Consider the following 14,585-nt stretch of genomic DNA (forward strand, 5'->3'; position numbering starts at 1 on the left):
GAGATAAATCTTATAAATAACGTTTAGACAATTATATTTTCATAAGTGTTTATTTACTTATTGGTCCTTGTTAATATTAATTGCGTTTTTTTTTTAACTATTAAGAATATTTTGCTTACATTTATAACTCTAAAAATATTTGTTTACGTATATTCGCTCATTAATGCTGCCAAATAAGACTAAATCAAAACAACTCTCCGAACATGGATAGATATAGCGCGCACATCTACCTTTTCAATGATTAAATAGTAATATTAGTGCATTATTGGCATGTGTTTTAGGTTTAATTGTGTCAATTATTCTGAGACGACGGATCGAGTATCTACCTTTTCAATCTATAACTATAACTAAAGTAATCACCGTTGACATCATTACTATTCACATATCAATCTCTTATAAAATATTTTCCCGCCAAAATTAATAGTGTCATCATTAATATTTTTCAAAATAAATTAAAGTTTAAAAATGGTAAATTCATTTTACTACACTTTCCTAACAGATTTTATATTTAAATTGACTAAATTAAACAATTTCCAATGGAGGTAAAAAAAGGGTGGTTGGACTATTTTATTTTTCTATAGACATTACCTTTCCTTCTACTTCATACATTTTATACAGATTATATGAAGTGGAGTTTTAACTCTATTAATTTATCAATTTATTATATTTTATTTAAATAATTTATACTACGTTTCTTCAAATAAAAAAATAAGTATATTACGTATTACACACAAATAAGCCAAAAAATTATTGTTAAAATCGTGCATCGCACGAGCCTAACCTAGTGATTAAATAAAAGTACTCCCTCCATTTATTTTTAGTTGACATGTTTTGAAATCTTTGTAAGCTACTTACAAACTTTATTTTGAGTAGCTTTTGTAATTTATAGTTACAATAAAATATAGTCATGTGAAAAATTGTTAGAATCGTCTTAAAGTACATTTTTTTGATATCAACTTTTTTTTTTATATAACTTGTTAATTATTAATAATCACAATATTAATTATTGAGTTTGTACATTGATAAATGTGATAAAAGAAACATACTTTGACTTTTGCACTATTCCTATGCTTACTTTGTCTATAATTTTTTTATCAATATATAAGAAAACATTATTACCATGTAAAATAGCTTTGACTAGTCTTTATGTATATTTCCATTAGATCAAGCTTTTATATTTCTTAATAATATATAATTACAAATATTAATTGTTAAAGTTGTGTATTGACACGTATGTCAATTAAAATGTTGTGATTATTGTGAAAGGGGGAGTATCAATTAGTGAACTGTTAAACATCGCCCGCAAATTCCTACATAAAGCCCACAAAATAAGAGTGAAATGACACTTTTGCCCTCATACTAAAAAAACACACAATTTCTCTCTCTACTCTCTACTTCCACTTTCTCTCTCTAAATTATTTCCAAAGCTATGTCGAGGCGGCCCGGCAAGGAAGTGGCGGCACCGGCGGTGGGCGGAAGGCGGTTTGCCGGCCAGAAGGTAAATTTTTAAATTTTTGTAATTTTTTTTTAAAAAAAAAACCTCCGGCGACGGTGGGGCGCCAAGGCGAGACGCCACCACCACGGCGGAGGCGCCTAGGCAAGGCGCCCGTACGGTGGTGGCGGCGCCTAGCCCAGACGCCACTACCACGGCGGCGGCGCAGAGGCTACGCGCCACGGCCGTGGTAGTGGCGTCTGGGCTAGGCGCCGACACCACCGTACAGGCGCCTTGCCTAGGCGCCTCGTTCTTTTTTTTTTTTTTTTAAATTTTTTTTTTGTTTTTTTTTTAATTTTAAATTTTATTTTCGATTTTTTCTTTTTTTTTTTTTTAAAAAATTTGTTTTTCTTTTTTTTAAATTGTATGTTCCCTTTTTTTTATCTTTTTTTTTTTTAAATTTTGTTTTTTTATTTGTTTTAATTTTATATTTTTTATGTTTATAATTTTATTTCCGTGACTTGTTTATTTGCTTTTGTGTTTATTTTCGACTTTTTTTAATTTGTTTTCGTTATTATGTTTCGTTATTTACTTGGAGTTAGGCATCGCAATTTAGACCTGGTGCGGGGAAGAGTATTGACGTCGTGAGGAGTACGATCTACTCAATGGAGAGCTCGGGGCCCAGACACGTTAGATCCCGTGGTATTTCGGCCTCGGCCCGCAGAGAACGGGTGCACTGTTCTGCGGACGATCAAGATGATGATGATGATGATGAGGAGGAGGAGGAGGAGGTCGAGGAGGAGGAGGTCGAGGACGAGGATGATGCAGATGAGGATGTCGACGATCAGAGTGGACCATATGATGATTACGGTCCATTCAGTCAGAGACTTGATGATACGTATGAGACGCATAGGGTAGATGTGCGTAAGGGTCGAGATGGTAGGTTTGTTAGTAGATCTGGCACATCATCTGCGTCCACTGTGTCTGCGGGTAGCAGAAAACGGTCGAGGGCCGTTAATGATTCTTGGATGGTGAGGGGTGAGGTGGCCGGGGGACCTATAGACGGGAGTGTGATTCCTAGCTTTTTAGGACACATCGCTACCCGTATTTGGGAGGACCAGGAGAGGGCTTTGGATACAGGCATTTTGAAATGCCAAACCCGGGAAAAGACTTGTAGGTTTTTGTGTAGCTGGGCTGATGCTTGGCCGGAGGAGAGCGAGATGGTCGGGCGATTGAGGGCCACTAGAGTGAGTCACCTTCCTGCCACCATGCACGATAGGATTGACTGGACGCTGATCACGGCTTTCGTTGAGCGATGACAGCCGGATACGAACTCGTTCCACCTTCCGTTCGGTGAGATGACGATCATGTTGCATGACGTCGAGGCCATCCTTGGGATTCCCGTGGAGGGAAACCGAGCATCTGTCGTCACTGATGCGGATCAGGCAGATTTACTAGCGGAGCTGTTGGCGGTGGATAGGGCTGCGCTGTACACATCGGCACTTGGTGTGTGGGATCACGGCGGCGTTAAGATCGCAGCCGTCTTGCAGCGATGTTTGCACCCTACGGCACGTAGGACGCAGGACACACAGCTGGCTGCATATGTTTTTCTTCTTCTCGGGTGTACCTTGTTTCCGGATAAGAGCGGGAACAAGCTCAGGCCACGCGACATAGTTGACGCGTGTGAGCCCGACAGAGTAGGCCAGTTTTCTTGGGGGTCGGCTACGCTGGCGTATCTGTATCGCCAGTTAGGATTCTCGAGCCGGGCTGATGCAGCAGGTATCACTGGATGTCTGACGTTGTTACAGACCTGGATATACGAGTATTTTCCTGCGTTTCGACCACACCGCGACCCGGTTCCCATTGGTGATGGCCAGCCACGTGCCTGTGCGTGGAGTCCGCGTGTCGAGAAGAAGTCCGTTGACCGCCTGCGCTCCATACGGTTATCGCTTGACAGGATGTCCCCCTTAGAGGTACAGTGATTAAATTATTTCTACTTTTACAATCTGATGCTTTATTTTATGACTGTTACTGATTTTAAATAATGTGCAGGTGAACTGGATGCCTTTCGGCCAGAACCCTAGTAATAGGGTACCCAGGACCCTCTACACTGGACTGATTCAGTATCGCGAGATCGTAGAGGCGTACATGCCGCAGCGCTGTCTTCGCCAGCTTGGATTTGTCCAAGTTGTCCCACCTCCACCGGCATGGCCCAGTAAGGCGGTACGATCTGCGTCGTCGAAGGAGTACGTCGTCCAATGGCCGTCAAACATGATATCCATGTGGGAGCAGTTTCCGATGGTTGCCCGCCTATGGACGGCGGAGCTGCAGCGGCCGCCAAGTGGGGTGACTGCCATGTGTGACCAGCACTACATGGAATGGTACATCCGGCACTCGCACCCGAGGTTGATCAAAGACATCGACGACGCAGATGATGACGATGTGCCACCTGCCACTGCCTCTTATGCGGTACGTCTCATCTTTTATTTGTTGTTCTCTTATTTTAATATATATATGTATAATACGTCGTTTCATGTTTTTTGTTTTGTGTAGTGGATGGGCAAGATTATGCAGTTGGGACACCGACTTTTTGAGGAAAGGGACTGCATGACGAGTGCATCAGGCAGAGCTGTTATTGACGATCTGGAACGGACCCTTGAGCAGTGGCAGTGGGCGTCACAGAGGGATTACTGATATTTGAAATTAGACATTATCTTTTTAGTTTGTAATATTTGACATTATTGTTCTTAGTTTTTAAAATTCAATATTATCATTTTAGTTTGTAATATTTGAAATTATTGTTGTTAGTTTTTAAAATGAAACATTATCTTTTAAAAATGAACACATAGAAATGACATAGTATTGACAATACAAGGCCTCATAGTAAAAGGTAGGTGTACATCAACAAAAACTACATGGCAATTAAATTGTTCCACTGTTGCACGCGAGCATGGTACAAAGCATCCCAACCCTCCACGCTTGCTCTACGAATTTCATACCACTTCGGTATGATATTTGGGACCGGAAAATCGGGTGACATGTCTAATCGGATAAAATGTCTGTATGACGGCCCAAGAAATCCAATAGCAACGTCCCTTACCGGTCTGGTGACGGTCTCGCGCGAACACCAGGGCAGAACCGTTGTACATGGATAATAGGCTCGACTATGTAAACCAAGGCCGAAATGCATGACTGCACACTTGTAGATGTTTGCAACGGCAAAGAGATCAAGTGGCGCATCGAACCAATGATTTTGACCGCAAGGTCCCCCTCCCCACCGGATACGCTGCAGAGACCTATCCAAGTCCTCGCCGTACACATGGCCATACACATCTCGGTTTGATGCGATTTCACTGTACATCAACTGCCGCACTAAACCGTAGTTGTCTTCACCCATTTGAAACACATCCGCCACAACCCGAAATCCGCAGTTACCATCTGCAATGACATCATTCCACCCGTCCAAGAATGGCATCATGATATTAGGGATCCTGTCCTTATATGGAAAATGTTCAATGTCCATTCTCCCTGTTACACACATCAATAAACACAATAAACAAGTCAACAGTAAACTAATCAAACAGTCAACAAAAGAAATTGAAGTCGAATGTCTTACCGGTGCCGGGCATATTCACCGACGACGATGATTGGCTGCCACTTGATGAGGATGTACGACCACGGCCACGGCCACGGCCACGACCGCGAATGTACTCAAACGCACTCTTGTTCCGCCGTGGTTGTCGACCCCTAGGTCGCTCGACCCCTTCCGGTTCCTCGGTATCCAAACACGATGTATTGAACATGTCATGAAGTATGTGTGTAGCACTACGAATGATCGAAGGGTGACTGGAGGACACTTGGTCAAACATCATCTGAAACTGCTCCAACTCCTCCTGTTCACGGTGAACCGTATGCGGAACAGCATGCTCTCCGATAACGAGCGTCCGCCAGAATGGATGAACCTGATCGACATGTAACGACGCCCTGTCTTGCGTAATTACGCGGTGAATGGTGCATGCACAAGGTAATCCATGAGTCATTGATATAGCACATCCGCACCGAATAGCCACTTCATCGCCCAACTCCCTCATCCTGGTATACTCGCTCAGAATCAACCCCAAACAGTGGTGTGACACACGACCGTGGAGAATCTTAAATATGAAATGGCCATACAACATGCCATGTCGTCGTCTGGAGTCCTCGAGATAGTTCTTGATGCCGTTCCTCTGAGTATCAATAGCCTTGTTTATTCTCTCGAACAGTGTATCCAGAGCAGCCGTGGAAGAATCAATCCAGTCCTTCAAAGCTCTATGAGCGCTCTCGACTCTGCATGTCGTAGTGTTCCCAAAATGAAGAACTTGGTTCGTCCAATATTTGACAAACTTTTCCCTCTGAGGTACCCACTGATGCATCACATAGTCTACGATTGGCGGGCACCACTTGTACGCATCCTTTAAGTTTTCCAAGGCTCGATCGTACTCTGCCTCCGTGGTAGCTTGCAGGATCTTCCGCCACTTACCATTTACCAATCTCTCTGCTGAATCTAAGTTCTTGTTGAAAAGATTGTAGGCTTTGACTTTCACGCAGTTGTTGATGTGCCATGTGCACAGTAAATGGCTCGACTCCGGAAACAGCTCCGCTATAGGGGCAAAAAGACCTCCCTCACAATCACTTACGATGGCCGATGGCTGTACATTTGGGCCGATGTAGTTTCTCAACTTTTCCAACACCCAACGGTAACTCGCAGCCGTCTCATCCTTCATGACTGCATAACCAATCAGAAAGTTCTGGTTCGTTGGAGCCATCCCAACCATCTCAACCAGTGGGAACTTGTACTTGTTTGTCTTGTACGTTGAATCGATCAAAATCACAGATGGCCAAGACGAAATCATATCAGCACAATCAGGATGGACAAGGAACAAATGAGTTACCTCCGATGTGTCTTCGTCAGATTCAAACCAGTAAAGGTAACCACGTGCTTGTGCCTGGTGCAGAAGCTGCTGTATAGGGTTCCTTCCCTCTGACCGTTCAAACCTCAATTTCTGTCTGACGTTGTAGATGTGTCTTCGGTTTGGCTGGTCTTCGGGGAATTTCTCTAACACAGACGCTAATATTTTAGCGGGCTTCACTTGAGCATCACTCATTTCTTTTACAACTAGTTTCGCAGCTGGACTTAGGCCGCTTAACTGCCGATGCCCCACTTTGTATGCTATCAGCTCATGGTTGTGATATCCCCATTTGTCGTAACCCTTCACTTCCCAACCGTCACGCCTTTGATGTTGTCGAACCTTAACTCGGAACTGACACCCACAACCTTTCCGCTTTGAGTCAAACCGAATCGCTTTACTGAAATCTCGTTCTTCTCTTTTGCGATAACGGTCGCATCTCAAAATGCGATCCATTCTACCATCCCGTTGAGATTTATGAGTTGCTACTACTAAACAAAAGCCTGATCTAATTGCAACCTGTTTTGCCCAATCAATCGCTTGTTGAGCATCTTCGAACAGGCCATCATGTACAAAAATCCCACTGTAATCATTTCCGTCTCCACCATAATCCTGTAACAATAACATATAACGTATAAATATAATTACATTAAGATTAAATTAACAAAAACAAACAAAAAAAAAAAAAAAGGGGATTAAATTAAAAAATTAAAAAAAAAAAAAAAAAAAAAAAAAAAAAAATATTCCCCTACTGGCGCCTGGCCAGGACGCCGGAGCCACGGCCGGGGCGCCTGGTCAGGACGCCGCCGCCATGGTGGCGGCGTGGTGGCCAGGCGCCTTGGCCGTGGCTGCGGCGTCCTGGCCACGCGCCACTACTATGGTCGAGGCTTCTCCACCAGGCGCCGTGACCACGGTGGCGGCGTCCTGGCTAGGCGCCACAACCACGGCATGGCCTTTTGGCTAGGCGCCAGCCACCATTTCATCCTTACGATGCGTTACGAACCTCGTTTTCCGATGACGACGGCGATTCTCCGGTGATCCTCGGCGATCCGGTGCTGCTCCACATTTTTTTAGTGCGAAAAATTTATCTTCCGTTAAAATTATAAAAAGGGCAAATTTGTCAAAAAATTATAAAATGTGGGCTTTATGTAGAGATTTGCGGGCGATGAATAACAAGTCCCATCAATTAAGCGCCAATCTTTCCTCTATTATTTCCTTTAGTATCAATGTGTATCATCTCCCCTCGCATGCCTTTACCTTCGGTGGCTCCTTGAGCCCTTATGAGTTATGGAAGTGACTAAAATAACTAAAACTGAAATGCCCCGAGAATCAATGTAATGTCCAATGTCCATTACCACAATTGAAGTCATGATTATAGTTTTAAGAAAATAACATTACAAAAAAACACAAATTTTGATTATAACACCAAAAAAAAAAAAAAAAAATTGTTTTAAGACCACAAAAAAACTCACAAATTTGATTTCACCGCCACTTAACGGATTCTTGGATGGAATCCGTTAGTAGGGCCCATAATTTAACACGTGTCAATAGCTTATAAGTTTAAAAAATTGAATTAAAAAAAAGAAAAAAAAAGAAAATCCCTTTACCCAGCTAGCCCCACCACCGGCGCCACCTTGCCTCAGCGCCGACATCGTAACCCAGGCCTCCGGCACCCATCTTCCCCACCAAAACCGGCGAAACCACCCCACGCCGCCGAATTTTGCCTTCTCCCTCCCCAAAAACCACCCACATCGGTGAAATCCTCTCCCACACCAACCCAAAAACCTCCCACGTCGCCGAAATCCTCTCCCACACAACCCAAAAACCACCCACGTCGCCGAAATCCTCTCCCACACCATCATTGTTGCCGAAATCCTCTCCCCTACCCAGAGCCGTCGTCGAAACCCCAACTCACACTAACCCAAAAACCGCCCTCACCTGAACCCTAACCCGTTCCGGAAACCGAATTAAATCAGGGCTAAGGCTGAGCTGGATTAGGGTGGTGTGTCGTTCAAGTGGTCAGTCGAGGGTGCTGGGCTGGGGGAACCAGCAGCGGCAGTGGGAAAGAGAAACCGACGCCGGTGGTGAGTACGGTGACTGGGTTAGGATTTTAGGGTTTTTCATTTTTTTTTTATTATTTGTTTTTTAATCCAATATATAACTAACACATATAATATGTGGGGCCCACTAACGATTTTTTGGATGGCGTTAGTAAGTGGTGGTGAAATCGAATTTTTTGGTTTTTTTTTGTGATGTTATAATAAAAGTTTTAAATTTTGTGGTGTTATAATAAAAAATTGTGTTTTTTTGTGGTGTTATTTTCTAAAATTCCTTAGTTTTAATGTTATATTCAATAAGTGTATGCAGTGTTGGACTTGGTGGGAATCACGTTATGCATTTATCCCCTTGATTTCTATCTCCAATCCAAGTAGCTATGAGCTGTGATGACGATGATTGTGGACAAAGAGGCAGTTACAAAAAAAACAACCCAAAAATACACGTAATAATAATAAAAGGGTGTTGCTCAAGTCTTATATTGTTTGCTAGGTTGCCTTGGTCCTACAATATGTATTATTTGTCATTTTTGTTACACCAAAACATCCTAAACATCTCTCAACTCTCACTATTTTCCACTCGTATCTTTGTTTACTACTTTTATCTCCAATCCATTATCCATAAAAATAAACAAGAAAAGATGCACCTATATGTGAAATAAAAGGCTTATGTATCCATTTCCAAGCCAGCTGTTTCTAAGCTAATGACTCCAATTCTTTTCATAAAAAGCTAACCACTCCAATTTAGTTACCCAAAATCTTAAATAAAGCCATTTTAAATGTGTTCTATAAACATCAGGTGCATATGAAGGGTCACACCACAATCTTACTTATCTCACATATCATAAATGTCACGCTAGAATACATATAAGTTGCTTCTTCGTTAATTTGAGTCCTTTATGATTCGGGATAGCATTAATAAGGGGTGACAATGGACGTGCTTTATAAATATATGCTACATTGATCCACTTAATAATCCACCTACTAGAGATAGAGATTTTTAGAAAGCATTTTAAATTGTTACTCAGAGGTCTAAAATGTGCTCATACTAAGATTGTCGGTTTGGTATGGCACGGTATTGTTTTGTTAGATTGCATTTTGTCTAATTTGATGATTTTTGATGTATGTACACCTAATCTTATTTTGCACATGGGTATGATGTATCAAATGATAAACCCTTTTGTATACATGATTTTGCAAATCAACCAACATCTATCAATTTATATACCATGTAAATAATAATTAGGTCATTCAAATTAAGCTCAATTTGAGTCCATTTAGGTCAAATTATATTCAAGCAAGTAATCATTCGATATACTTTATGACATATTTAGGTCTAATGAGATTAGCTTATAATTGTATAGAATTAAATATTAAAATAGCTATCATATAGAATTAATTTGACTCGAGTCAATTTCAATGAGTACGATATCAAATCACATGATTTTGGACAGAGTTTTGTTGTGAGTGGAACATTTAAAAAGGTACTCATATTTAAATACAATTAAGTTTTGATAAGGATTAATAAATTCTAAAAGATAAAATCGCTAAAGAAAAACACAGCTCCCAGTCCCTACATGTCAGAGGAAATTTTCTTACCTTGCAAGAGAAGCCTAGAGGTACATGTAAAAACATCATCACACGAGACAAACATAAGAATGAAGCCGTTGGGCAAGGTAATAATCACTAGTCGTACATAAAAGATTCCACTGTTGAAGACAACTTCCTTCTAATGAAAACAAAGTACAAACTACTTGAATGTCTTTGCAAAATATCTGTGTCAGTTAAGACTATACACCAAGAAACTACTGTTTCCTCTGAAAACCACAAATTAAACTGAACAGATGATGAAGAAAATGACAGATATTAGGATAAAGCACACGAAACTGGCAATGATGGTATGTCAATGTCCTTCTAAACAACTTTGTTTGCCTGCCTAATCACAAAATATAACATCCTTTTGCCTTCTTTTTCTTTTTCTTGGTCTTCGGTGGCTGGAGAACAACCTTAATCGCCGCATCAAAAACTGCCTTCACATTCTGCATTCACGGAAACATAGCGGATCAATATTACAAGTATCATACAGAAAGCTAGATGTAGACATGGAAATGAAGGGGCAGTGCAGCATATATATACCTGTTGAGTTTTTGAGCTACACTCTATGTAGTAAGGGGCACCAATGACTCTTTTCAGCTCCTCTCCCTTCAATACAGTTCACATTAGTACCATGAACATGAACATGAAATGAAAACAGACAAAAAGATGGGGCTATAAGAAACGGTAGAAGTCCTCACTTGTTGAGTTGAAATGGGAACGGCACCAGGATGATCTACAAAAAACTGCTTATCATCTCGAAGATCTGTATATAGGTAGATGCAATCAAATTGTTTAGGCAGGGTTGCAGAGGTTAAAATCGATAAAATTCCATTGCTGAAAAGCGGAAATGAAATAGAGACAGAATTAAAATTCTAGTAAACAAAGCATGGCAATTGTACACATCTCAACTGATTTCAATCTCACATGTTAATTAGAGGCGGATCAAGTTTCTGATTCTAAGTATCCTCAAGATACAACTTTTTAAGCTAAGAAGAAATTGGTAGCAACTCAACCTTGTAACCAATAGTTAACCCAATCTTAAGATGAAGTATAGCTCACAATAATTGATCCCTCTTGTCCACACCCCCAGCTCCTCTCGGGGGAAAAAAATAAATTAAATAAGTAAATAAATCAACGAGATCTAAATGTTAAGGTGGTGTTAGAGAGTTCTTGTAGGTGGCTTTGAGACCCTACATTCAGGTATCACTAGAGGTTTTATTTGACAAACAATTATGAAGTTTCAAGATCTAACATCCCTGTCATGTGCAGGTTATTCATTCGCTTGACAAAGCCAAGGTTCCTAATGCCTAACTATTTCCTGGTACAACCACTTTACATGAGTCACTGGTATAACTATAGACATTTTAAGAGTAATTGGGGAGTAATGTCATACCTAGTTTTGTTCCAACGAGAATTATTGGAACACCAGGTGCATAATGCCTGAGCTCGGGAATCCACTGAAATAGGAATTTAAAAATCCATGAGCTAATTGAAATAGCACAACACCAATACATGTTGTATAAGCCACAAAATTGAGGGAAGAGCAAAATAATGAAGTAGCCTCACTTTTTTGGCAACATTTTCATAACTAGCTTTGCTAATCAACGAGAACGCTAAAATAAAAACATCAGCTCCACGATAGCTCAAAGGTCTCAATCTATTGTAGTCTTCTTGCCCTGTAACACACAATTACAATATAGTCAAACACACTTTGTCTTGTTACTCATTATCTAGAATCATAATAACATTTTGAGGAAAGGTAAGCGAATACGAATAATACGAAAGATATGAAAATCATAGAGGGGTAGCGGCATGTGGTGTACCTGCAGTATCCCATAAACCTAGGTTGACTGTGTTCCCATCAACAACAACATTAGCACTGAAGTTATCAAAAACTGTAGGTACATAGTCCTGTTTCAATCGAGAATTCAAAAGGTGAACATGTAGCCAAATTGACCAGGGAAATAACTACTTGTATGAGGCAGAATACACCAGGGGACAAGGGAGATTGGAGCAATATTGTCGATTACAAAGCAGTTCTAGAGGATTACAAAGCAATTCTTGTTGCATCCTCGTAGTTAATGTCATATCCCAATTCACTAACAACAAAGAAATGAGTGATTTTACTTTCGTCCAACAGGGACAACAATCTCCTCAATGGACAACCCTTTAACAATCAGGGCCGCATTAGACCCAATACATTGATAGTTTCTAGCCTCAACTTTTTTAATTTTTTTTTTTTTTTTACCTGAAACGTTCTAGCCTCTAAACCTCAAAAAACCAAATTCTCTTCAAATTTGAGGCATACATTTACAGTTGCTAGCATCTCGGATTAAAATTCCCAACGTCATTAAGAGTTAATATTATTTTTGTACAGCATGCATAGATTGACTATAAAAATAAATAATTTTGGGACATCCACATTATACTGAAAATTGGGACATTATATAACATAGAAATTTTTGTATGATAACAAATACGGAGTATACAAAATTCTAAAAATAATTAATATATACTGAAAATTGGACATTTCAAAATATCACAAATTCACAATGCAGAATCAAAATAATCAGGAAAAAAAAAAAACACAACACATTTTACAAATCACAATCAACATTTCAATTGTTGCTTAAATATATGGCAAAAACAATTCCTCAAAAACAGGAAATTTCACACCAATTAAACCCCACCTATAATTCAGTAACCCATTAAATTCAATTCACATATTACATAATCAAATACAAGATCCAAAACCAAAACCCAGAAAATATGATCACAAAAAACAAAAAACCCACAAATAAAACCGAGTAAAAATTGATCAAAATATCGCAAATGCAAAAACCAACCAAACAAAATCAGTAAAATAAAGAAAAACAATGAAAAGGGTAATTGAAAAAAATAGAATTAATACCGTAGGAAAAGTGTTGCTGGTGTAAGAAATAAGCATACATGTTTTACCCACAGCACCATCACCAACTGTAACACATTTGATGAACCTAGATGCGCTCATTTCTTGCTCAAAAATTAAATTTTGAAATTGGTGTAATAATAAATTTTGAAAATGGATTACAAATACGGAGTATATAAATTTGATCAAATAAAAAGATAGGACACCCACATTGTTGAAGAAGAGTAGTTGTACAATCAAAATCACAAAACCCTAGGGGGGTAATGGTATAAATTAAGAGTGGAAGTCAACGGATAATCAAATAAAAAGGGGAAAGTATGAATGAAATTGAGAATGAGAATGAGATGAGGAGAGAGAAAAATGACCTAGCTTGGTTTGTGACAGCTATTACCAGACAGAGTAGAGGAGGTGGACAACCCTATCAATGTCACGGACCCATAATTGGACCACTTTCCTCTTTATTCTTCTTTTTTTCTTTTTATATTTTTTAAAATTTTTACTAAGTATTATAAATTCATTAGAAATTTTTTGTAATTATATTGGAGGGAGTATGTATGTCCTATGTGGCTATGTGTATGTCTTTTCTTTTTACTGTATTTTGTTGTTAGATTCTTAATGTATTTAGACCCCGTTAAAATATGTATTAGGTATAATTTAAGAAGATATTTAGTATGTAAAATGTTAAACGGTCAATTAATATTGCAAATGTATATGCATAGGAGTCATTTTTTCAAACTCAATTTTGACGGTTTTGTTAGAGGTCACTTATAAAGCGTTATCATTGAAAATGCACAAGTACTCCGCATGTGCTTTATGTTTTGGTGATGTAGAGTCACAGGTCGCTAAAGCTTTAGCCTTACATCAAGGTTTACAACTTGCTAGAGAAGAAAACTTGCTAGAGAAGAAAACTTGCTAGAGAAGAAGGCATCAACAACATAAATACTAAAATACATAATCATTGAAGGTGGCAATTTGGTAGTCATCAACACATTTAAATGTTTTTAGAATTGTCCCTAGGATCTTGGGCTGCATCATTGTTGATATACGTTATATATTTCAGTCATTCTTCTAATCGGAAATTCCTCATGTATACCGTGAGCAAATAATTAAAGTTGGACACTTAGTCTCTTTTTATATATATATATATATTTTGTTCCACGTAAATGCCCATCTTTGTATCCAATTCTTGAAGTGGCGTTTTAAGTCAATTAAAAAGTTTTCATCGTGAAGAGGGTCACTTATTGATTTTGTTTTTGTTTTCATTACCTTAAAAAAGATTTGGGCTCATATGCTCTTATAGGCCTATGTCACCATGTGATGTATTAACGTACTTTGAATTCAAGTGGAAGAAAAAGACATGTCATGTCGAACACGTATCGAACATTAATAAATGGAGACCATGGCCTAACCCACGTGATGTGTAAATGAACCCCTTATTTATTTTTATATATTTGGTAAGCTAGTTAAAAAGGGGGCTAATAGGTGGACTAGCTTGCTTGGCTTATGTCAGGTTCATGTCAACTTTTGAAAATAATGTCCATGTACAGCCTATGATTCATTGGTGTGCCTCTTTCCCGAACTTGTGATGGACTTGTGCTGAGTTAGACGATTGACCTCATATTGACTCATATCATGCCCACCTCTATTGA

At 39.3% G+C, this 14,585-nt stretch overlaps 3 protein-coding genes across 3 annotated transcripts; 1 reads left to right on the forward strand and 2 right to left on the reverse strand.

The window, feature by feature from the left end:
- Positions 1-3,179: 3,179 nt before the first annotated feature.
- On the forward strand, positions 3,180-4,168 carry LOC110721123. Its single transcript, XM_021900253.1, has 3 exons — positions 3,180-3,405; positions 3,485-3,901; positions 3,986-4,168. Exons 1-3 carry the CDS (start codon positions 3,391-3,393, stop codon positions 4,124-4,126), a joined length of 573 nt encoding a protein of 190 aa, XP_021755945.1. The 5' UTR covers positions 3,180-3,390; the 3' UTR covers positions 4,127-4,168.
- Positions 4,169-4,240: 72 nt separating this feature from the next.
- Positions 4,241-5,450, reverse strand: LOC110721124. The gene is made up of 2 exons (XM_021900254.1): positions 5,049-5,450; positions 4,241-4,960 (listed from the first exon to the last, which is right to left on the reverse strand). Exons 1-2 carry the CDS (start codon positions 5,302-5,304, stop codon positions 4,344-4,346), a joined length of 873 nt encoding a protein of 290 aa, XP_021755946.1. The 5' UTR covers positions 5,305-5,450; the 3' UTR covers positions 4,241-4,343.
- Positions 5,451-10,085: 4,635 nt separating this feature from the next.
- LOC110721125 (rac-like GTP-binding protein 5) lies at positions 10,086-13,442 on the reverse strand. The gene is made up of 7 exons (XM_021900255.1): positions 12,940-13,442; positions 11,852-11,939; positions 11,595-11,704; positions 11,422-11,485; positions 10,727-10,791; positions 10,569-10,634; positions 10,086-10,471 (listed from the first exon to the last, which is right to left on the reverse strand). Exons 1-7 carry the CDS (start codon positions 13,036-13,038, stop codon positions 10,373-10,375), a joined length of 591 nt encoding a protein of 196 aa, XP_021755947.1. The 5' UTR covers positions 13,039-13,442; the 3' UTR covers positions 10,086-10,372.
- Between the last annotated feature and the right edge of the window lie 1,143 nt (positions 13,443-14,585).

The sequence above is a fragment of the Chenopodium quinoa genome, unplaced genomic scaffold (genome assembly GCF_001683475.1).
Source record: "Chenopodium quinoa cultivar QQ74 unplaced genomic scaffold, ASM168347v1, whole genome shotgun sequence".
Lineage (NCBI taxonomy): Eukaryota > Viridiplantae > Streptophyta > Magnoliopsida > Caryophyllales > Amaranthaceae > Chenopodium > Chenopodium quinoa.